The 25,091-nt window shown below is 42.1% G+C and overlaps 1 protein-coding gene across 2 annotated transcripts in view; it reads left to right on the top strand.

Annotated features, from left to right (window-relative positions):
- The window catches only part of KREMEN1 (kringle containing transmembrane protein 1), a 54,403-nt gene extending 30,688 nt beyond the window's left edge, over positions 1-23,715 (top strand). Inside the window, exons 4-9 of one of the 2 annotated variants that reach the window (XM_084253873.1) lie at positions 8,983-9,107; positions 14,933-15,086; positions 19,276-19,608; positions 20,384-20,542; positions 22,120-22,204; positions 23,456-23,715. In XM_084253873.1, coding sequence (XP_084109999.1) covers positions 8,983-9,107; positions 14,933-15,086; positions 19,276-19,608; positions 20,384-20,542; positions 22,120-22,204; positions 23,456-23,624 — 1,025 coding nt within the window. In that variant the 3' untranslated portion in view covers positions 23,625-23,715. Of the gene's footprint in view, positions 1-8,982; positions 9,108-14,932; positions 15,087-19,275; positions 19,609-20,383; positions 20,590-22,115; positions 22,205-23,455 lie in introns of both variants that reach the window. The other variant, XM_084253872.1, reaches the window with a different exon arrangement.
- The last annotated feature ends 1,376 nt before the right edge of the window (positions 23,716-25,091 follow it).

Raw genomic sequence — 25,091 nt, 5'->3', positions numbered from 1 at the left:
TCCCTAAGGCATGATGACTCTCAGCATGTCCTGCCATCTAATACCTAAATAGGTTATTCCTAACCTGTGTTTTATTTCTGTCCATTCCTTTTTTATCTCCCTGGCCCTGGGGCTCAGTGGCTTGGCTCAGCTGCTGTGGTGGCCATTCCCCTGAGGCTTGAGGTTTGATATGGCATTGCATTTAGGGAACACAAGAGGCCCCTGCACAATGTAGTCTCATGGTTTCAAATCTGCTGTATGCTCGATTATCCTTTGTTTTGGAAAGTGGCTATTACTTAATTGTTTATTAAAAAATATAGACTTTCTGAACCAAATGGACATTTTCTTTAGTGAGAGATATATATTGTATTTCCAAAATGTTCTAAAGCACACTTATGTAAAGCATACTAATTATTTTTTAAATTAAAAAAATTAACCCTTAGTTATGCATGGTAATAGATCTTGGGTAGTTGGCATTTGTTCTTCTGATCCAGGACTAAATGAATACCTGATTTTATGAAAATATTCATGTTTTGAGAAGATGCATAAAAACATATATTAGCACTTAGGGTTTTCAAGAATTGGCAGTAGTTTTTCCCCTCAAAATTTAGGATATTTTCTATAGGTTGACCAAAATTTCACTGGGTAACTACCCAGATTTCCTTAGAATTAGCCATTGGGACCACTGCTAAACTATATGAAACTTTTTTTTTTTTTAAGATTTATTTATTTATTTATTTATTTATTTATTTATTTATTTATTTATTTATTTATACAAGCACTGGGTTCAGTCAGAAGCGTGGGAGGGTGAGAGAATTCACCAGAGCCAGAGCGGGAAGCAGAACAGGCAGACTGATGAAGTACACTGCTGAGGGGAGCAGTGGGCATGACAGGAGAGGTCTATCGTGTCATGTGGAACCCTTGCCGGTGGCCGGGGATCGAACTGGTGCTGCAGAGGCTGCGGCAGCTTCACAGCCCAGCACTCAACCGCTGCACCACCAGGGGAGGCCCTGGAACTGTTGTTATATACCAAAGATCTTATCACATAGCTAGTGACTGTGAAAAGTATCCAGACAAGCTCTCTAATGAATGAAGAAACAAAATCTAGATGGATGAAGTACCTTCTGTAAGAGACATGTCTAAAGGGAGAGTGCAGATCCATTGAATGTATCCTTAGTTCTCTGTCCAACACCCCTCTGCTGTCCTTAATAGTCCACAGGTTACTGTATGTTGACACAGAGATGAACTAGAATGGAACTGAACAACCACAACCAGGCAAATAAACACTGCTGCCTCTTTTCATAAAATGTCTCATTTGCTGTAAAGCTTTAACCAAATACATCCAATAAGTTACAAATTTGTCATGTTAAAATTAAGGCTCTGCTGCTGAAGTTATCTAAATAACTTCAGGCTCATATGATCTATTTTTCCTTCTCCCCTCCACCCCACTACCAGCCCTATATCTCCTTGTTCCTTTCTCCTTACCCCCTCCCTCTTAACCTCAAAACCCTCACAGTGTTTGTTAATGTTCCCTGGTTTTTGCAAGCATTTTTACTATGTCAAATCATCTACTATGTAAATGTCCAGTATTTGTCTTTGTTATTCTGACTTGCTTTACTACACATAATTCTCTTAAACTCCCTCCATTTTGCTGTAAATGGCTGCATTTCATCTTTCCATATTAATTATTTTAAAAGGGGAAAATCATTCAGATCAGTAAGGATGATTTTACTCAAAATCTTTTTGCCAGCATTTGCCCCTAAGGAATATACAACCTAAGATATAGGTCCTACCCTTAATCTTATGATGTAATTAGGAATCTGAGTTATAAACATTGGAGAAACTTGGAGACCAGCCCACCAATTATATAATTAAGTATTGAATTATGAGGGAGAGTGCTCTGAGATTTGAAGATAAGAGGGAACAGTAGGGTTGTGGAAGTCGGAGGCATCATTAAAGAGAAAGGTAGATGGGTGGATAGGTCAGGGCATACCAGGTCAGGGAGTAGCCTCATAGAGAGCCTCATAGAGAAAAGGCACAAGATTGGGGATGGAAAATGGGGTTGGGTATCAAAGCTGCCAGAGTATTGGAGGGGACAAAGAAGAGCTAGGTCAGACTATAAAACCAGAGTTGATTAGATGGAGACTGACATGCTAAAAGCTCTGGTTTGGAAAGATGAGTCTAGTGCCCATTTACAGGATGGATCAGAGGGAAGGAAGTTTGAAGAGGAGAGGATAGGTGTAGACTTCTAAATGTGATGGCCGCAGTGAGAAAAGATAGGAAGGGTTAAATCCAAGATGCCTTCAGGAAAAAGACAGAACTTGATGACAAGTGGAATATATAAAGGATGAAACGACAGGAAGAATAAAAAATATGACTCCCTGGTTCCTTGCCTGGGTTATTTGTGGTGTCCCTGAAAAAGATAAAGTCAACAAATGAAACTCTTCTTCTGAGAGATATCATTCCCTTTGAACTTGGACTGAGATTTTTTCAGGTAAAGGGTGTAAGTTACCCATAACTGCATAACAAGCACCCCAAACCCTAGTAATTTAAAACAACTTCAATTCCCAGCCAGGGAGGTGACCCGCATGGCACAGCAGAGCTCTCCTGTCTCGCCCATTGCTCCCCTCAGCACTGTATTCCAGTCAGTCTGCCTGTTCTGCTCCCTGCTCTGTCTCTGGTGAATCCTCTCACTCCCTGCCCCTACCCTGCACCTCTGGCCTGTACTAGTTCTTGTATGCATAAATAAATAAATCTTTAAACAAAAATGTATCATTTCTCCTGATTCTGAGTTGATTGAGTTCCAGCTGCACAGTTCTTCTGCTACTTGAACAAAATGGATTTATTTGAAGGACTTTGGTAGTGTATTATAGAACCTAATCCTAATGCCCCAAGAACCTGGAAAGTATAGTCTCTTGCCATCTGTCTCTGCTTACCTGTCTCTGCCTCTCTCATCATACCATAGTGTCTGTTCTTCCTCTCTGTGGATCAGCAGAATCAGCTCACTCATCCATTCTCATGGCCCAAACATGACTGGTTGCCTTAGTCCTTATTCAACCGAACCTACAAGTCCAGTGCCTGTGATTCACTAACTGGAATTCAAGTTACAGCTTCCTGGGAGAGAAAATCTCTTGCGCCCAGTGGGAGTCAGCTATGGCCAGGGGCTGGCATACCTTGGCCTGTCCCCAATTAGCAACAGTTGTGGGAGCAGATCTTCTGAGAAGGGGCTGGCGATAGCTGGTTCTCAGAAAGGGCTGTCAGCTCTGGAAGGGCCCCTCACAGAGATGCTCAGACCTTCACAGTGAGGCCAGAATTATATCCAAATGTAATGGTTCTTTAGTGAAGCTGCTTGGTTGCTTCCCAACAGTTCATCATGATAGTAAAAGAACAGTAGTTCCTGGGTTAATCTGAATATAGGATCATCTCCTCTCAGCCACCTTTAAAACCTTCGTGTCTGTCAAGAACTCTGAGCAGTTCTTAATTAACTGTCATGCATTTTAAAGCATCAACCATGATAAACAGTGGGGTCCATTTGTATTTCAAGATAATTTTTTTAAAAATTGAGAGCAACGAAGCCTTTGGTAAGAGGAAAAATGCATGACCAAGCCACAGAACTTCAAAGTGGTCTTGAAAGGAAAAAGGAATTTGAGAACAAATATCCTTTTTCAAATTGACTTTTCCTCCCTTCCCTTCTGGGAAGAGCTGAGGGTGGGACATGGTCTGGAAATCCACTCATTTGACCAGTAATGCTTTTGAAAACTACATGACGTGTCTTCTCTGGCGAGACTTCGAGCCACACTTTCCAGTGTGGGTCATAGGGCAGTGGCACTCCTCAGAGTCTGGCTGTGGTACACAGAGCATGGAGGGACTAGTGTGTAATCTCAGGAGAGCACTTTCATATACTCCATGAGCAGCCCTATAAGAAAAGTGGGACAGGGACACTGAGAAAATCTACCCAATGAGAATCTGCAGTCTTGAAATTTACCTTTGCCCTGTAGTTCTCCATGCAAGGTCCTTAACCTTGCTAAACTGTGATTTTTTTTCTGTCACATAGGAAGAGCACCATCCACCCTGCCTTCCTGAAAGGGGCTTGGGTTTCACGTGAGAGTGTGCTCTATGCTAACCACATGTAAGACATTAATATTTTCATATCTGGAATCAAACCCAGTTTTCTGAGGTGGCTGCCTTTGATTTCTGTCTTTAATTGGATGCTATTTTACTTTTCTATTACTGAGCAAGTTGTTCTTGTTTGTATGGTGAATGATGAAAGCCTTATTATATATAATGATAATAAACACTATTCAGCACATGATATCTTGCCAGACCTTGTAGTATTTACTTTATTTACATTATCTCATTTTAATTCTCAGAAGAGCTCTTTGAGGCCCGTATTGTTCCTCATTCCACTGTTGATGAAACTGAGCTTATAAAGGCAGTGGTGAAGAGGCCAGAATTCATCCTTCATTCTCTGATTCCAGAATCCACATTTGTGATTGCAGTGAAATGCTGGCTGCTTCTACAGAGTTGACAGTAGTACCATTGCCCTTCAGGATATTGCAAAATACTGGGAAATGAGAAAAAGTAATGCAAGTTACACTGTGAATGGCAGAAAGTGGGGAACATTTAGAAATTGCTTTTAGAAATGGTTCATTCTTATTTTCCCACAATTTTAATAAGCTTCCTAATTTTGTTCTCAGCCTAAGAAACAGCAAAATAAGATGAGGATAAGCAAAGGCTGCAGGCTTTGACAGTGGCAAAAAAAATAGATGTTCTCTAAGACTCCTTCAAGTTCTAATTTTCTGAGGGTCAACAGCTTTGATGGTAACCAAGGAGACAGAGTCACTGTTAAAGCCAGACACAAGAACATAAAAAAGCACATCAGTCTGAGGCCATTTGATGAAGTACATGTGATGACTTCAAGCCACCAAGAAAAACTTGCAGTATATTCATCTAAGTTCAATTTTGTTTTTAAGAAATAGCTGATATATTTTGGAAAAGTTTCATTCAAAATGATAAAGGTGAAGTTTTATGGTTTAAAGATAACCTTTATGGAAAAAGGTGTTTGTAATAGCCAATGAGGACAGTAAACAGGCTGGAGCCAAAATCAGTGGTTGTAACTTTAAATAGACAGAGTTGTTATGCTGATAAGTTCTGCTTTTTACCACTGCTCTCTTCATTGGTTGCTGACTAAGAAGTGTCTTTACCCACTCACTCCATGATGTCAGCTGGCAATATGGGACATGCTTGTTCAATTCAAACTCAGTATAAGCTGCTATAGGACTACATAACCTTTTTTTTTTTTTTGGTGGAGTAAAAGAGTATAATGGGAGGGCCATTGGGCTTCCCAGAGGAAACGATTCTCAGACTGTAAGCTTAAGCATGGAAGAGTATTCTAAGCAGAAGGAATACCTTATACAAAAGCCCAGAGGCCAGAGAGCAATGTATAGTTGGGAAAATTTAAAAACTATAATTTAATTTGGTCTTCATACTGACTATGAGTCAAGGGATAAAGAGAGGGTTCATGGGCCTCCCTGTTGGCGCAGGCAGTTGAGCGCAGCGCTGTGAAGCTGTCTGCAGCCTCTGCAGTGCAGGTTCGATCCTGGCTGGCCGTGGTGATACCCACATGGTGCAGCAGACCTCTCCTGTCTCACCCACTGCTCCCCTCAGCAGTGTATTTCAGTCAATCTGCCTGTTCTGTTCCTCACTCTGTGTCTGGTGAATCCTCTCACCCTCCTGCACATCTGGCCTGTACCCTGGTTCTTGTATATATAAATAAATAAATCTTTGGAAAAAAGAACGAGAGAGGGTTCATGCTGGTGCTAGAGAACAGATAGGGAGTAGCACAGATTGGGCAGGGCCTTATGTGCATGTAAGAGAAACTGGACTTTATCCTGAGGGACAACCAAGGAATTTTGAGAGCTTTAGGCAAGGCCCCTGCATACCCCTGCAGCTCCTGTTGTTCTTCCCTCTCTCTCACTGGTCATGATGACTTACCATTGTTCCTGCAAAGGCCGGGGTCATTCTTGTCCTTAAATCTTTACATTTACCATTTTTTCCTGCCTGGGATGTATTATAAAGATTATTTTGGTTGCAAGTATACTACTTAATTAGAGTAGCATGAGCCTAGAAACAGGGACATAAGAAACCGATACAGTAGTCTAAGTGGGAGGAGACAGTGGCCTGACCTGGGAGAGTGGCAGTGTGGACAGAGAGCCATGGGCAGATGTCTGGGATATTTTAGGAGGTGGAATGGACAATTTCCAGCAAGTGATTGACTTGTGTGGCAAGAATGATACCTCGGGCCATTAATAGTCAAAGGGATAGAGCAGCAGCTTGGTATGGTCTAATTTCCAGTGATCTACCTCACGATATGTTTTGGGACCTCACTGCCACACTGGAATGTAAGCTGCCTGGATTTGCTCGCTGATTGTGATGAATAAACTTATAGGTTTCAGCTGCAATGATGCAACCCTGGTTTGGCCTTGTTTATTGATGGCCTTGTTTATGTATAATCTTAACATTTATGATTATGTGACTATAAACTAATACATAATAACATGTTTTCTTATGAGCATAATGGAATAAATGAGGCAAAAATCAGACTAAATGACCAAGATGATCATGATCAAGTAGTTCTTATTAAGAACCTTTTTATGTATGGCTTAGGTTTCCATATGCAAAGTCCTTTTAACAAATTTGGCTTAAATGATATGCCCCTGAGTAGAGATCCTTAACTCACTGCATTTGTTTAAACCCTTATACCTAGATGTTCCCAAGCCAGGCCCCCAAAGAACACTGGACTCCTACTGCCTAGAGCTTTTTTGTTTACATTTGCTACTATAGAGATTTGGTTTGTTTCCGAAAGATGCATTTTAACATTTGTGTGGTAAGCCACATTTGTTATATTTGAACCATGTGTGACGCAAGGGAGGAGGGTAACCACTTGGCTTAGAGAGGGAAGGGTGACTCTTTGGGTTAGCAGATATACTTCTGCCAATTTAAAGTGAGCAAATTAGACGTAGAAGGTGGCAAAAATTAAGTGCGTGAGAGAGAGAGAGAGAGTGTGGGTGTGTGGGTGTGTGGGTACATACATTTATACATGTGTATTTTTATATGTCAAAAGACTAATGTGAACATAAAGTCTATTAAACTGGATCATGCTGTTTTCTTAAATATAAAGAAAAAAATACTTTCTACATGTCCATATGGCTCACTTTGGACTGGGACATTTAACTCTTAACTGACCTGAAAGTATTTCTAGAATCAGGGCTCATTCTTGTCTTGTTATGTCTTCAGCTATATAAATGGTAGGGAACCAAATAGAGACTAGAGAAAGGACTTTATGTTGACAGTGAAATGATTAATAACACATGGGAAAACTGTGATCCAGAGAATTTGATTTGTCCATGCCCCCAATAAATTTATTTCTTCATTCAATAAACGTATGTTCAGTAAGGGCTATATGAGTATATAGCCTAAAACTTAGCTTATAACAGTGTACATTTATTGTCTCACATTTTCTGTGGGCCAGGAAATCTGAACATGGCTTAGCTGGGTTCTCTGTCTCAAGATCTCTTACATGCTGCATTTAAGGTGTCTGCCAGGACAGGTCTCATCTGAAGGCTCCACCGAAGAAGGATCTACTTCAAGTTCACATAGTTGTTGGTAGGATTTAGTCTTTGTAGAAATCTTGATTTTTTTGCTGGCTATTGGCTGGGGCCCACTCTCAGTTCTTTGTAACATGGCCTCTCTGACATGGCATATCAACTCATCAAAGTGTATAAGTGAAGAAGGCAGTAGAGAGAGTCTTTTACAAGACAGAAGTCTTGTAACCTAATCACGGGAGTGGTATCCCATCAACTTTACCACATTCTGTTGATCAGAAGTAAGTCACTAGTCCAGCCCAAGCTGATGGGAAGAGGAATACACAAGGACATGAACACCAGAGGATCTTTGGGGGCGTCTTTGAAGTGTCAGCAGGGCCTTGGTCCTTTTGGAGGCTCATGGGGGAGAATCAGATTTCTTTATTCTCAGATATAGTTTTTCTACAACACCAAACCATCTGATTGGATGATTATAAAACACCAGTATATTCACTGTGGTAGGCTGAAAAATAGACCTTTAGAGATGTCTGTGTTATGACCCTCAGAATCTTTGAGTTCCATGGTCTAAGGGACTTTGCAGAAGTGATTAAGATGTGATTTTTGAGAAGGGGATATTACTCTAAATTGTCCAAATAAATCCAATACTCTTTTAATGGTCCTTATAACAAAGAGGCAGGAGGATCAGTCAGAGAAGGTAATGGGATGATGGAAGCAGAGGACAGGAAGGACACATGATGATGGAAGCAGATTCTGGAACATTGTGGCCCCAAGCCAAGGAAAAGAGACAGCTTCTAAGAGATGGAAAAGGTACGGAACAGATTCTTCCCATGAGCCTCCAAAAGGACCAAGGCCCTGCTGACACTTCGCTTCAGCTCCATAAGACTAATTTAGTACTTCTGACCTCCTGAACTGTTAAATAATGAATTTATGCTGTTTTATGCTACTAGCTTTGTGGTTATTTGTGGTGAGGAAATGTCCTCACCAAAGGACCTTGGGGAAATCCATTTTGTATAGCTTATTAAGGAACCAGAGGAGGCAAGAACTTTTCCTGTCTTCTAGTGACACCGAATATAGCTTATATATTGTATCTTCTCTGTTTTAAGAAAATTGTCCCTAGTTTTCTTTGGTGCTAAATTCTATCAATATTGAACAAGTAAAATTTATTTTAGGGTTAGTTAAAGGTGGACCTGTGCCTTACTTACTCCTCAAAATAAAACAAAAACATGGCATTTAACAGAGGATGCTAAGACTTCCATTAAAACTTAATACTTGTTTTTTATTTGTACCTTAGGAGTGGAAATATTGACAGAGATGAAAGTACCTGGCACAAACCACTTTTCCTTCTTGGTGTTTCACAGCCAGATGTTGTGAAATTCTTTTGTTTTTCTTTTTTCTCTAGTGCCTGGAAACCTTGGCTGCTACAAGGATCATGGAAACCCACCTCCTTTGACTGGTGCCAGTAAAACATCTAACAAACTTACTATACAAACCTGCATCAGTTTTTGTCGGAGCCAGAGGTTCAAGGTAATGACTCTATGGCTATATATCTGTTAAAGACCATAAAAATGTAAATGCATTTTGCTGAGATTAATTAAAACTATACTTTAAAGAATCTGTCAAGCCATACAATCCTACTTTTCTGCCAAGGAGAAGTTGGAGGAGGAGTGAAGCTTGGGATTAAGGGGTGTGAGACAGCGTTCTTGTCCAAAGTCTGATAGAGAAGGGGAGGAAAATCATAATGTTTATACCCCTATCTGGTATCTGACAGAGTTATATACTTCCTTGTACCCCTTTTTATGATGAGCAGGGACAGCTCTGGCTTCACAGAGAATCTGGGAATAAGCCAAGGTAGTGGTTACACTCTTGATATATTCCTAGCCTGGACACCAGTCTAATTTTTTTTTTTATTTCTATCCATTCCTTTACTTGAAATTCATTTTTTGACCAATAAGTTTCAATAATGCTATTGTTTGTTATATCAAAAAAAGAAGGAAGAATCCTTCCTTATTCCCTCTCTTCCTTCACCCTTCCTTCAGTAAATTTAATCAAAAACCATTAATCAGGCACAAGCCAGAAGAGTAACTTGGCACAGGGTTCAGGACCTATGTGATACAGGTGGTTTAGCAAGGTATTTGACCCAACATGACGAATGACTGCTTGATTGCAGTGGGATTGAGCATATAAGTAAATATATGCTCACTGTTGAAGAAGGGAACCAGGGAAAATTGGAATGAATTTTTGGATAGGTTTTGAAGTAACTAGTATAGTAGGTATACCTACATACATATAGAGGGGCGGGGGGAGGGTGGTATAGAAAGAAATACAAAGTGTTTGTGTGTGTGTGTGTGTGTGTGTATGTATATGTATGTATACACATTAATATCTTAGATCTGTCCACTGACAGGGTCTGGAAACAATGACACATTGGTACTACAGAGCATACCTAGCATTCAGACATTGATTTCAAGCTGCTTTTCTCCACTATAAAGAACAGATCTCTTTGTTGAAAATTACTGATTCTGGGACTGGTTCTGAGAAAGGATAAGCTTGAAACATCTTGTACAAGAAAGAAAGGAATGATAAGGACTTCTCAAGACAGAGGACCTAGATTGAAGGGGCTCTCACTGATTAAAGCTAACATAATTTAAGCTTTAAAACAAATAATGGCAGTGAAAAATAAACCTCACTCGATAAGGTAAGACTATATATTCACACTGATATAATTACATAAATAAGGAGAAGGGAAGCATTTCCTTGCTGAAAAATGCCAACAAATAAATGCAGAAGAAATGATAGAATTAGAAAATTCACTTTCGGCAACCATTATAGTAATAAAATGTGCACAGAACAAATGCTATGATATATAAATATCTTGAATCTTTATCAACTACTGGGTAAAATTTGCATGAGGAACAGGATATTTACATAGCCTCAAAACTCTCCCTGGAACCTTCCTGGTGGCTTAGGGGTTAGTCTTAGCAGTATCACCCCCACAGCCTGAGTTCCATCCCCAGCCAGGGAGCTAACCCACATATGGCAAACAGACCTCTCCTGTCTCACCTGCTGCTTCCCTCAGCAGTGTATTTCAGTAGAGCTGCCTGTTCTGTTCCCCACTCTGTCTCTGGTGAATCCTCTTAACCCCACGCTGGCCTGTACCTCAGTTCTTGTATGCATAAATAAATCTTAAAAAAATAAAAATCCTAGAAGATTTTTTTGAATAAATTGACAAGCTGATCCTAAAATTAATATGGAAAGGCAAACAACCTAATATTGAAAAAGATCAATTTTGGAGGAATCATCCTGCATGGTCTCAAGATTTTCTGTAAAACTGTAGTAATCAGGAGAGATATTGGCATACGAGTAATTAATCATACAGATGAGATGTCAACGAACAGTGACACAGGGGCCAAATCTTACCACCTACCTATTTTTTTTAAAGATTTATTTATTTATGCGTACAAGAGCAGGCCAGAAATGTGGGGGGTGAGAGGAATCACCAGAGACAGAGTGGGGAGCAGAACAGGCAGATTGACCGAAGTACACTGCTGAGGGGAGCAGCAGGCGAGTCAGGAGAGGTGTGCTGCACCATGTGGGTAGCTCCCTGGCCCACTGGGGATTGAACTCGTGCTTTCAGTGGCTGAGGATAGCTTCATAGGTTGCGTCTTAACCCCTTGCGCCACCAGGGAGGCCCCCACCTACCTATTTTTGTAAATAAAGTTTTACTGAAACATAACCATGTCCTTTCATCTACTCATGCTACAACAGCAAAGTTGAGTAGTTGAAAAGAAACCACATGATGCACAAAGCTAAAAACATTTACTCTCTGAACTTTAATAAAAGGTAAACTTTTCCAACCTCTGCTATGCATATCAATAGAACTGCACAATGAGCCCAGAAATAGACCTGCACTTATATAGACAATTGGTATTTTACAAAGATGCCAAGGTAATTCAGCTGAAGAAGGGATATAGATGAAATGTTCTAAAATAAAGTATAATGTTCAACATCACTAGTATTAGGGAAACACAGATTCAAACCACAGTGCAATACTACTAACATCCTCTAGAATGACTAAAGTTTCAAATATTGAAAATGCTAAGAATTGGTAAGAATATGAAGAAACTGGGGTCCTCCCCTGGTGGCACAGGTGGTTGAGCACTGCGCTGTGAAGCTGTCCGCAGCCTCTGCAGCACTGGTTTGATCCCTGCCATCTGGCGAGAGTCCCACATAGTGTGGCAGACCTCTCCTGTCGCGCCCGCTCCTCCCCTTACCAGTGTATTTCGTCAGTCTGCCTGTTCTGTTCCCTGCTCTGGTAAGTCCTCTCACCCTTCTGTGAATCTGGCCTGTACCCTGGTTCTTGTATAAATAAATTAATTAATTAAAAAAAAGAATATGGAGGAACTGGAATTCTTGTAAGATACTGGTAAGAATGTAAAATGGTGCAAGTTTTTTAAAGAAGGACTTGAAGTTATAAAATTAAATGTGTCGGCTGCAATTGTATGGGGAATATAACAATAAAATTTATTTAAAAAAAAAATAAAAAAAAAATAAAAAAATAAAATTAAATGTGTCAGCTGTCCTGTAATTCATCAGTTCCACATTCTAAATATTTACCTGAGAAATGAAAACCTATGTTCACCCAAAGACTTGTACATGAATGAATTATTTATAGCAGCATTATTCATAATAACCCCAAACTGTAAATAATTCAAATGCTCATTAACTGTTGAACAGATAAACAAATTATGGTATATCCATACTGTTGAATACTACTCAGAAATAAAAAGGAAAGACACAGTAAGACATACTGATATATAATAACAACTTGGGTGAATCATTAAAATATTATACTAACTGAAAGATGTTAAACACAAAAGACTAGATACTGAGTTCAAAATGGATCTTTGGTCTAATTATAAAATAGAAAACTATAATACTTAGAACAAAGCAGAGGGGGGAAATCTTTATGACTAGTTTAAGTAAAAAGTTCCTAGGCATGACACAAAAGCACAATCCATAAATAAAAAATTGGTAAATTTTAATTTGGACATCATCAAAATTTAAGACTTTTGCTATGCAAAAGACATTTTTAAGAGAATGAAAACAGAAGCTATAACCTGGGAGAAAATATTTGCAAACTGTATGTAACAAAATATTTTGTATTTAGTTTATGCAGGGGACAGGGGATCTCTACTCAATAGTAAAATAAATAAATAAATGTGCAAAATACTCATTAAACAGATACTTCACCGAAGAGGATATACACATGGCAAATAAGCACATGAAAAAACATTCAACATTATTAACTATTAGGATGAATGTAAATTAAACTCACAATAAGAAACCACTATACACCTTTAGAATGGCTAATAAAATATACTGACAGTAACAAATTTTGACAGCCTTTAAAGTAACTGAGGCTCATACCATTGTTTTAGTGAATGTAAATGGTATAGTTGCTTTGAACACAGTTGGGCAGTTTCTTATAAATATCCAGCTATCATAAAACCCACTGTTCCCACTCCTCAGTATTTACCCTAGGAAATGAAAACTTACATTCATGTAAAAATCTGTGCACAAACATTTATAGTGGCTCTGTTCATAATCATGAAAAACTAGAAACAACCTGATGGATTAAATGTGGTACAACCATATGATAGTCTACTATTCAGCAATAAAATGCAGTGAACTATTGACACATGCACCAATTTTGGTGAACTTTAAAGATATGCTGAGTGAAATAAGCCAGTTTCAGAAGGTCCCATACTATGATTCCATTTATATGATATCTTAATCTTTTTTTTTTAAACATTTATTTATTTATTTATGCAAGCACTGGGTACAGTCAGAAGCGCGGGAGGGTGAGAGAATTCACCAGAGCCAGAGCGGGGAGCAGAGCAGGCAGAAGGACCGAAGCACACTGCTGAGGGGAGCAGCGGGCGGCAGGAGAGGTCTGCGCGCCATGTGGGACCCTCCTCCGGTGGCCGGGGAGCAGCCAGGGATCGAACCGGCGCTGCAGAGACTGTGGGCAGCTTAGCAACCCAGCGCTCAACCGCTGCGCCACCGGGGAGGCCCTATGGTATCTTAATCTTTCAGGCTACTGTAACAAAAATACCATAGACTGGGTGGATTAAACAACAGACATGTATTTCTCACAGTTCTAGAGGCTGAGAAATCTGAGATCAAGGTACTAGAAAATTGGGTGTGTGATGAGGGCTAATTTCCTGGTTCACTGACAGCCTTCTTGATGAGTTCTCACAGGGTCCAAGGGACAAGAGAGCTCTCTGGGGTCTCTTATAAAAGGGCATGAATCCCATTCATAAAGGCTCTGCCATTATTACCCAATCAATCCCCAAAAGCCCCATCTCGAAATACCGTCACATTGAGAATTAACTTTCAACATATAAATTTGGGGGAGATTCAGAATTTAGTCTGTAGCACATGACAGTCTTGAAAAGATAATCAAACAGTCCCCAATTTAACAGTGTTTCAACCCACAATTTTTTTACTTTATTATGGTGTAAAAAGTAGACATCATTCTGTTTTTCACTTTCACTACTGTACTCAATAAATTACATGAGCTATTCAACCCTTAGTATAAAACAGACTTTGTGTTAGATGATTTTGCTCAAGTGTAAACTAATGTAAGTCTTTTAAGTGCATTTAAAGTAGGCTAGGCTAAGCTATGTTGGGTGGGATATTGGTTGTATTAAATGTATTTTCAATTTAGCATATATTCAATTGATGATGGATTTATTTGAATGTAATCTCATAAATTGAGTCAAATCTTTTCTATAGCAGTAGAAAACTAATTAGTGGTTTACAGGGGTTATAGGAGGGAGGTTATTGGGGTGATGCATTTGTTCTGAATCCTGGTTATAGTGGTGGTTGCACAAATCTATACATGGATTGACATTTATAGAATAATATGCCATATAAATGCTTTTACTGTATGGCAATATAAAGAATAAAGTAAAAATTTTAAATGGGGCCTATAATGATTTTGCTGTGAAGACTAGCTCTAAAGAACTTACTACCTAGTACATAGTAGATATTCAATAAAATCAGCTATTATCATTAATGTTTCAACTTTGTGGGGACCACTCTCCTTAAAACTTACTTAAATACAATAGAAATTTAAAACACTTAAAGGTAAGCTCACTGAAGGAGAAGTTATTGGCCAGTATGAAGTAGAATATTATGAATGCAGGACAAAGGAGAGGTCCCAGGGAATGGTAGGCTGGAAAGACAAGGCTCTTTGCTTACTAGGGTCAACTCTAGTAGAATCCTTCAGGCCACCTCACCCTCCAGACTGATGCTTACTAAGTGATGCTTCTCTGTTGTCACAGTTTGCTGGGATGGAATCAGGCTATGCTTGCTTCTGTGGAAACAATCCTGATTACTGGCAATACGGGGAGGCAGCCAGTACTGAGTGCAACAGTGTCTGCTTTGGGGATCACACTCAGCCCTGTGGTGGTGATGGCAGGATCATCCTCTTTGACAGTGAGTATGCCCCAAGTGCATCACTGCCCAAGGCACAGGAGTCCCAAGGGAACAAGCTCACTCACCCTTCCTTCCTTCCATTTATTCATCCATTCATTTGGTCTTAAAGGAAAGGCCTTCAGCTTTTCTCCATTGAGAATAATATTGGCTGTGGGTTTGTCATATATGGCTTTTATCATGTTAAGATATGTTCCTTCTATCCCGAGAATTTTAAGGGCCTTCATCATAAATGGATGTTGAACTTTGTCAAATGCTTTCTCAGCATCTGCTGATTTGATCATGTGGTTTTTCTTTTTCTTTTTGTTGACGTGTTGGATTACATTAATTGATTTTCAGATGTTGAACCATCCTTGTGCCCCTAGAATAAATCCCATTTGATCGTGGTGTATTAACCTTTTGATGCACTGTTGGATTCTGTTGGCAAGGATTTTATTGAGGATTTTTACATCAGTGTTCACTAGGGAGAGTTGGCCTGTAGTTTTCTTTTTTTGTGTTGTCTTTGTTTGGTTTGGTATTAATGTAATGTTAGCTTCATGGAATGTATTTGGTAGTATTCCTTCTTTCTCAATTTTTTTTTTTTTATGACTTACTTTTTTTTTTTTTTTTTGAGGCATGTATCTTTATTTATGATTTTTATTTATTTGTTTGTCTACACATGCACTGGGCACAGTCAGAAGCACGGGAGGGTGAGAGAATTTACCAGAGCCAGAGCAGGGAGCAGAGCAGGCAGAAGGACCGAAGTACACTGCTGAGGGGAGCAGCGGGCGGCAGGAGAGGTGGGCGGCAGGAGAGGTCTGCGCGCCATGTGGGACCCTCCTCCGGTGGCCGGGGAGCAGCCGGGGATCGAACCGGCGTCAAGGAGGCCGCGGGCAGCATCGCAACCCAGCCCTCAACCGCTGCGCCACCAGGGAGGCCCCTTTCTCAATTTTTTGAAAGAGTTTGTGTAGGATAGGCACTAGTTCATTTCTGAACATTTGGTAAAATTCATCTGTGAAGCCGTCTGGTCCTGGGCTTTTGTTTTGGGGGAGTGTTTTCACTACTATTTCAATTTCACTGCTTGTAATTGGTCTGTTTAGGTGTTCTGTTTCTTCTTTATCTAGCTTGGGATGATTATATTGTTCTAGGAATTTGTTCATCTCTTACAGATTGTTGCACTTGTTTGCATATAAGTGTTCATAGTAATCTCTGAGTATTCTTTTGATTTCTACTGAGTCTGTTGTAATTTCTCCTCTTTCATTTATGATCCTATTTATTTGTGTTTTCTCCCATTTTTTCTTTATGAGCCTGGCTAGAGGCAATGTAATATTTTTTTTGAATGTCACGTGCTATGTGTAGAGGAGCCGTAGAGGCTGCAGTAAAGAGTATTTGCACATGGAAATGGGCAAACTTGTTTAATGTAGGCATTAGAGCTGTTCAGTAGTTGAGCTAGGTTTGGGTGTATTGTTCTATCAGTAGCCTCAGTGCATATCAAACTTCAGATTCCTCCAGTGAGGGAATGCTGTTACCTTGTGCTTAGTGTAGAAACTGGGAGACTAGTGGGTTTTTGGGTTTTTTTCAGTGTTCCATTTCCACCTCAACTTTGAGCAGTTCCTACAAGCCTGTGCCAAAGAAGGGACCTTTCTCCACATTTTCTCCCCTCCCTCAATGGTGGACTGCTTTTTCTTGTTCCTTGATGCTATGCTCCTGGTGAGGTCAGCGGGGTTCTCTGTTTTCTTGCCTGGTCCTCAGTCTTAGACAGGACCAGTTGCTGGACCTCAGAGGTAGCCTTTTCAGCGTTCCTACATACTCTTCCTCTCTCAGGCAGCCAAATACTGTATTTGATCTGTGATGACTCTGGGGAAGGAGACAGTTTCCTGTTCCTCCACCAGGGGTAACAGACCTCTGTTTTGCATTGTTGGAGGGTCCTGGGATTCAAGGCAACAAGGTACTGCTGAATTTTACCCTTACTCTTCCCTCAGAAGCAGTGGATCTTTGCTAGTTACTTTGGTTGGAAGGAAAGAGTTTCATACTCCTTTTCCAGAAGCAAATAGGTTCTGGTGATTCTGGGAGCAGGAGGGTTTGCTGCCTCTTTCCCAGCAGCTTGAGGTTTTTGCTTCCTTAGAGGGGAGAATCGGGCGGTGGGCAGTGTTTCATCCTTGTCTCCCAGCAGCAGCCAATCACCTCCTACATCTGTGCCTCCAAGGGACTCTTTGGTCTCCTGCCTTCTCCTAGTCATTCTGTTGGGCACTGGGCAGAGACCTGCACAGAACTGCTTGCAAGTGAGCACAGATTCCTGTGTCCTAGACTGAGAAGCTAGCACACACTCAGCTATTCAGTTGCTTTCTTCTTTCCACTTTAATAGTGGCCATCATTCTGCTTGCGCTCTGTCAGAGATGAAACACTTTGTCTGGCCTGGCAGTCCTTGAAGAGCTTCTTACTTTTTTTTTTAAAAGATTGATTGATTTATTTATACAAGAACCGGGGTACAGGCCAGATGCATGGGAGGGTGAGATGATTCACCAGAGGTAGAGCGGGGAACAGAACAGGCAGACTGAGGAAATACACTGCTGAGGGGAGCAGCAGGCAAGGCAGGAGAGGTCTGCCGCACCATGTGGAACCCTTGCTGGCCAGCCAGGATCAAATCGGCACTGCAAAGGCTGTGGACAGCTTCATAGCACTGCGCTCAACCGCCTGCACCACCAGGGGAGGCCCGAGCGTCTTACTTTTTAGCATTAAATTTTTTTGGTTTTCTTGAGACCAGTTTTATGGATTGAAGAGAAGTTTTGCGCTTTTTCTCACTGTTAGGATGGAAACAGCATTCTCTTACTGTTTTCTACACTCTGAAGGAAAATGAAACTCCCCCAGAGCCTGCTTTTTAAATCCCAGCCCTGCGCTCCCTCTCTAGGACTTTAATTTCCCAGATCTTGTTCACATTTTTTTGGCATAAGATATAGTGAAGTGCTTGTATCCCCTCCTTCAAACCTACTGATCAAAAATGGGAGTCCAGAGAAATCAAAAGTGCTTAGTACAGACTCATCAGAACTAGTGTTTCCTCTTTGCAGAAAGTCACTTCCTATGCCACAGTTTCCCACTTGAAAAATAATTGTGGGCTTGGGCCTCCCTGGTGGCGCAAGGGGTTAAGATACAACCTATGAAGCTATCCACAGCCTGTGCAGCAGGAGTTCCATCCCTGGTCAGGGAGCTACCCACATGGTACAGCAGACCTCTCCTATCTCACCCGCTGCTCCCCTCAGCAGTGTATTTCAGTAGATCTGCCTGTTCTGTTCCCCACTCTGTCTCTGGTGTATCCTCTCACCCACCACACCTCTGGCCTATACCCCAGTTATTGTATGCATAAATAAATAAATCTTTAAAAACAAAAATAAGTGTGGGGCCTCCCTGGTGGTGCAGGCGCTTGAGTGCAGCACTGTCCACAGCCTCTGCAGTGCTCGTTCATTCCCTGCTGGCAATAGAGATACCCACATGACAAGCAGGATGCCCATATCCTGTCTCACCCACTGCTCCCCTCAGCAGTGTATTTCAGTCAGTCTGCCTGTTCTGTTGCCTGTTCTGTCTTTGGTGGATCCCCTCACCCTCCCTCACATCTGGCCTGTACCCCGGTTCTTGTATAAATAAATAAATCTTTAAAAAAAAAAAAGTGTGGGCCTTCCTGTGAGCATTGTATTTCTGAGCAGCTATAAAGCCCTCTGTTTATGACTTTTCCTCTTTCAGTGTCTCCCCTACAAATAGGTCCCAGGGTTTTCATATGCTTTGCCTCATCTATCCTCACATATTCATGCACCACAAGAGCAGGTGGTAGTCTCTCCATCCCCACAACTGAGAAAATTGAGAGGCCTGGAAGTGAAGTGCAGTCTCTGGATCACATGGCCCAGCTGGTCCTGACCCCAGACTCTGTGACTCCAGCCCGGCCCCACCTAGCCTGTACCATTCACTGTGCTGTGTGCTAATTCTAATGTCTCCTGGGCATACACATAAATAAGAAAAAAGCCTCCACAGTCATTTGTTCAGGATTTAAGCAATTCATTTGTGATTTGATCCTGAAACATAAGACAGGCTGGTTTTATAGACAAAAAACAATATCCCAAATTGGATCACATTAGTTAGGAAGAGTTTTGTTTGTAACAGGTTGGAAAGTGAGCCCTGCCTCTGAGTCACAGACTAAGGACCCATGTCCTTTTGTCTCCTGCAGCTCTTGTCGGCGCCTGTGGTGGGAATTACTCGGCCATGACTTCAGTCGTCTATTCTCCTGACTTTCCTGACACCTATGCCACAGGGAGAGTCTGCTACTGGACCATTCGAGTTCCAGGAGCCTCCCAGATCCACTTCACCTTCACCTTATTTGACATCAGGGATTCCGCAGACATGGTGGAGCTGCTGGACGGCTATACCCACCGCGTCCTGGTCCGTTTCAATGGAAGGAACCGCCCACCTTTGTCCTTTAACGTCTCTCTGGATTTTGTCATTTTGTATTTCTTCTCTGATCGCATCAATCAGGCCCAGGGATTTGCTGTTTTATACCAAGGTATGACTTTCTCACCCCCTTAGGGATTCCTCTTGCAAGTACCATGCTGTACCTTTCAAGACCTGGGTAGTTCTTGCTAAAAGGACTACTAGCTAGGAGTTACTGCTTCAACTCAGGAGGGTTATAATAATAACTGAAAGAAAGAGCTGAGATTGGGAGAACTAGAAGAAGTCAGAATGAAAGAGGTCATTTGGTTCATCCTCTGACCTCTAAATATCCCAACCAGTCCCAAAAGACTGGCTTCCATATTTCTTCAGATGCCCCTAAGGGAGCCATACTCGGGCTCCCCTAACATTAACACATGTGTGCCTGGCACGTCTCTTTGCGGTACGCAAGAAACATGGGAGATGTCTAAGACCTTTGTCCAATTGCAACAGCCTCGAGAAGAGTCTAGTTAGTGTGCTACAGGAAGAAGGAGGGGGCCTCCCCGCCTGTGGGACGGTCTTGGAAAATAGGTAGGACTTGGGTGAATAGAGAAGAAGGAATAGGGCCTTTCCAGCCAAAGGAGTCATAACTACAAAGACTTAACAGTAGGAAAACAATAAAGCATGCTCAGGTATCCACGAAGAGATTAGAAGTTACTGGAAGTTGATAGCTCTTTCCTTCTGCCTCCTTCGGGGCCAGAGCCTGACACGTTCTGCTTTGGAGATAGTGGGAAGAATTGCACCCAGAATTGAAGTAGAGAAAACAGCCTTTTGTAACAAGTACTGCCTCCATCGCTCTTTATTATCTTCATCAACTTCCTCCCCCCAGTTAATTCCTTTTGACCTTCCAGCTGTCAAGGAAGAACCGCCTCAGGAGAGGCCAACTGCCAACCAGACCCTGGCCGAGGTGATCACGGAGCAGACCAACCTCAGCATCAGTGCTGCCCGGTCTTCCAAAGTCCTCTACGTTATCACCACCAGCCCCAGTCACCCACCCCAGACCGTTCCAGGTAGCAGTTCCCAGGCACCATCAAAGCGGGTGAAGAACTTGAAGGCAGTGCTCTTGGCAGTTACAGAGAATGGGCACTTTTGGGTGTTTCCCATTCTGAAACAGGTTGGGGATGCTGGCTCTATGACTTAAAGTTTGTCCTGTCCTTTGAGGGATACTTTATCATTAGCTTGAATCATTAGTCCCTAAAAAAAGAGCTCTCACCTCCGAAGATCCAGCATGTGTGCCTTTAACAGAGATTAATCAGCTAATCCAGTGTTTTCTCACTTTGAAATTATCTTTATAGACCCCAAGTTGTAGCTCTCCAAATTCATTAACATTTATAGGGCTCTTATTCATTTAAGATACATGCTTTCATGGTGCCAGGCATTGTTGTAGGCGCTGGAATATACAGTGAACTAATAAAAAGCCCTAGCTAGCCTCCTGTGCTGATAAGTGAGAGGAGAAAGACAAGAAGTGAAATAAAGTCAGAGAGCAGTAAGTGCTATGAAGGAAAGTCATGCAGGGGAGGGATGGAGAGTGGGTGATGGCCTTGTGGTTCAAGCTGGCTGGCTTGGTTGGGTACAGACCTCCATTCTCTTTCTGCCAAGAAAGTTGAGCCTTTATAAGGTGGTTGAACTGCAGAGTGCCATTAGAGATTACCTGACCTAGAGGTTTCCACGTGGTTTTCCCCGGACACCTGCAGGACCCATCTTAGAAGGTCAGGGAGAAGAGCCCTCCAGTGCTTGCTCTACATCACTTGTTTGTATATCTGTAGGGTAAATGAAGTTGATCTGGATTTTATGCCATTGGCCTTTCTGGCTATCTACTGAGGTCTTGATCTTGTTAACATAGAAGGCTTGTGGGTGGGTGAGATGTGTGTACCTGATTATGGACACCTGAGCATGGGTGTGTGCATGTACACATGCAAGTGTGCACACATGAGCCTAGAGATCAGGGGATATAAGGGCAGAGATGGCTACAGCAAAATGGCTACAAGAGGAAGGGACCACGAGAGAACGCCAGAGAAATCCCAGAGAAAAGAACATATAGAGATTCACAGAGGGCCCAAGTTGCTGTCTCCCTTCAGCTTGTTTCCCCTGCTTATCATTAAAACTTGTGAAGATGATGTGAATGCCTCCAAAATTCTCCTTCAAATTGCTAGAACCAACGGTGAACCTACCCAGCCTGGGATGGTTGCAAACCAATATCCCAGTAGGGTTTCCCGGGTCACACATCTCATTCCTCTGACTAGGAAACTGAGGCCAAAACAGTTTATGTAACTCATCTGTGCTTTCCCAGTGGTTCCACACTAGGGACAGTATGCATCACCCCTTTTGAATCTGACTTGAGTTTACTTGTGACCATACCACCTACCTCTCCCTAAGGAGGAGCCCTCGAGCAAGGTGGGTGCACAGAAGGCTGGGGGCTCCTTGCCAGCCTGACTCTCAGCTGTGTTTGGTGGCTGCCCCCCACCTGCAGGGAGTTCCTCAGGCGGATCCACACCTCTGTGTTGTTGGTGTTCACTCTGGACTTCCAGCAGACCTTCTGAACACTGAGTTCCAACAGGATCATTAAAACTGTTTTTTGCATTTTTAGGATGGACAGTGTATGGCCTGGCAACTCTACTCATCCTCACAGTTACAGCCATTGTAGCAAAGATACTTCTGCACGTCACATTCAAGTGAGTATGAGAGAGCTGCCCATTTCCTGGAGGGGAAGGCTCAGAACTCCTTTTCTTACTTTGCTTTACTTGCCTGGGTACAATTATAGTATCAGAACATTCTAAAGCCTTAGTCTTAGGCAATCTGAGGCAGTAGATATTCCTCATTCTCTGCTGAGTGAAATGTACAACTGGACAGATCTCATTAGTGTTTGAGGGCTTTCTTTTTGCTCCAAAGGATACAATTTCAAGGAGGATAGAAATTGAGCATAAAAAGCATCGATTTTTTTTTTTTTTGGCTTGTGCGGCCCCTTAAAGAGATCTTTATGCAAAACAAAGAGTCCTAGGACAGTATTCAGACATATTTCCTGTTGCCTTCTAGAAATTGGACAGCATTCTTAGGAGTAGAATTCTAACATTTTACTAACTATTGCTTAATAGTTATTTTTAAACAGTTATTTAAGAAACTTAGAGAAGTGTCATCCTTCAAGTCTGACCAATTTGGAAAAATGTACTTCTTCCCTTATCTTATTGCTCAGGAAAGGGGTAATTGTTCATGCGACTCATGAACATGAGGGGAGCACGTTCTAATTTTTTTGGACCCCTACTCTGTCGTTCTGTCGTTCCAGCCCAGGTTCTTCTCTATTTCAGGGCCCTCCCTAATGTTGACGTCCTGTAAAAGACACCGTTTTCCTGACCTTGTCACTTGCCCTCTGTCAGTTTTATACATTTTAAATGCCACTTCCTGCCTTTGAGGTTTGTCATTGACCAAGTTAGGACCACCCATGGCCTCTGCACCCTGCACTTTACATTTTTCAGTGGAAATAATATCCTTATTAGCATTTACTGAGCTCCTGTTCGTACTCCATGTGCACATAGCTGTAAAGCAGGACCCACTTCATGCAGAATGATTTTGCCTTTATTCTGTTTTACCTAGGTGGGCTTCCAGGTAGAATGTCATTTGAAGAAAGTTTTTGTATTTAAAAAGAAAGAAAGAATCTTTCAGACCAGCCCTTTCCATATTTGAATATTCAGCCATTTCAAACTTTTTTGTTACACTGAGTTTGAATCTGCCCTGTTGCACACACTTTCCACAGGCCACATTTCTCCACTCAGTGATCCATCACATCTCTAAAAGCAGCTATTAGGTCTTTTCCCAAGGGCTTTCCGCACTGTGTAGCCCATTTAGTAGCTACGGGTGTCTCATGAGATGGCAGGTTGTTTGTGGCACTTTGTCCTACTCCATTTGAAAATGTTATTTTTGTTTGACAGATCCCATCGTGTTCCTACTTCAGGGGACCTTAGAGAATGTCATCAATCAGGGGCATCAGGAGAAATCTGGAGCATTTTTTATGAACCTTCTACTTCAATTTCTATCTTTAAGAAGAAGCTCAAGGGTCAGAGTCAACAAGATGACCGTAATCCTCTTGTGAGTGACTAAAAGCCCCTCCACCCCTGTGCCTAGGACAAGAGGTACCTCTGAGCTCAAGGCTGGGGACTACCTCTCCCCTGGTTTCTTCTGACCGGCTCCTCCCTGCCTTTCCCTCCACCCTTCAGGAGCACCTCCTTCGAACCCAGCCCAGAAGGGGTACCCTACTGCAGGGGCAAGCGTAGCCTGGATTCAACCTTATTCATCAGCTGCACTTAGGAGAGAGACTCTAGGTCCTAGGGCCCAGCCTTTCCTGCCACTCTCGCTCTCTCTAAAAAAGGAAGGGGAGTGTTAGGACAATGAGGCTGAGATGACAGAGGTGGTTGTGTCCAGCACTGGGCTCAGGTACAGTCTAGACAACAGTTGAGTGGCAGATAGGTATAGTATGCATTGAGTCTTGGTTGTTTCTTCTCTGTTTTGTCCACACACATATCACTTTCTCTCCGTCTGAACAGGGCCAGACAGGGAGAATTCCAAGGTTCTTTTGAGGGTTGGCCTGGCTCTATACTATTGGGCATTAGCACTCCAGATCCCTAAAGAGGGCTCATGTTCTGTGCTGACTTGAGCTTTACTCGCTGGGTGCTAGACAAGGATGAGCTTCCTCCATCTTTGTGGGGGGAGCCTATGAACCGGGTCTGGTGACTCTCATTCTCATTAAACCTGACACCTTCCACATACAGACTTCTTTTTTATAACTTCTTTCAGTAGCTTGGTGATCCCAGAAGAGCAAGCTTGAAAAGTGGTTTTATAAAACATCCATTCATTTATTCATGCCATGGATTTACTGAAAGCTTTTATAGGTGCTCAGTAACTCCATGTTGGATTGGATTTATCTGGCCCCTGAGCAGCTCATGGTCCTATAGGACCTGACCAGGCCCCCATCTCTCCATGTTTCTCTAAGCTGACTCTCAGTTCAGAACAGGGAGTATAAATCTCATGGGCTAGCACTTAGGCAGCATTATGTAAGACACAGTGCCAGCAGTCTTTCCTTTAGTCATCTCTCATTTTAAAAGAAGATGAAAAACACCCTGAGGTCCATGCTCTCTGTGGCCCTCTCTGCCCCTTCTTATGGGCACAAAATGGGGTTAGAAATGGCTAGGTGGGGAAAGCCAGGATTCTGGCCCCTGGTCCCAGGCCCCCTTCCACTCAGATGGCAGGGGCAGGGACTGAACAAAGGGCTTGGCATAAGGGTGAGGAGGAGGGTTTGGGAACTAGAGACCCTTCAAGGATAAGCCTCCTAAGATTGAGAGCTGCAGCTGCAGTGGCCTCCCAGTGTGAGAATCAGCGCCATCTCTAATTTAGAAGTCTCCACCATCCAAAACCAGGCTTTGGCAGCAGCAGCTGAAAAGAGCAGCCTGTGCCTCCAGGCCTGAAGGTCAGGCCTGGACCTTTGTCAAAGTTTGACTCTCCCAAAGGTTCTTTGTCCTTGTTGTGCCTCTTGCCTCAGAGGTTCCCTCTTGGAACACTTGCCTGCCTTCC

This window comes from Talpa europaea (genome assembly GCF_964194135.1).
Source record: "Talpa europaea genome assembly, chromosome: 14".
Taxonomy (NCBI): Eukaryota; Metazoa; Chordata; class Mammalia; order Eulipotyphla; family Talpidae; genus Talpa; species Talpa europaea.
This window is presented reverse-complemented; position numbering and strand designations above follow the sequence as displayed.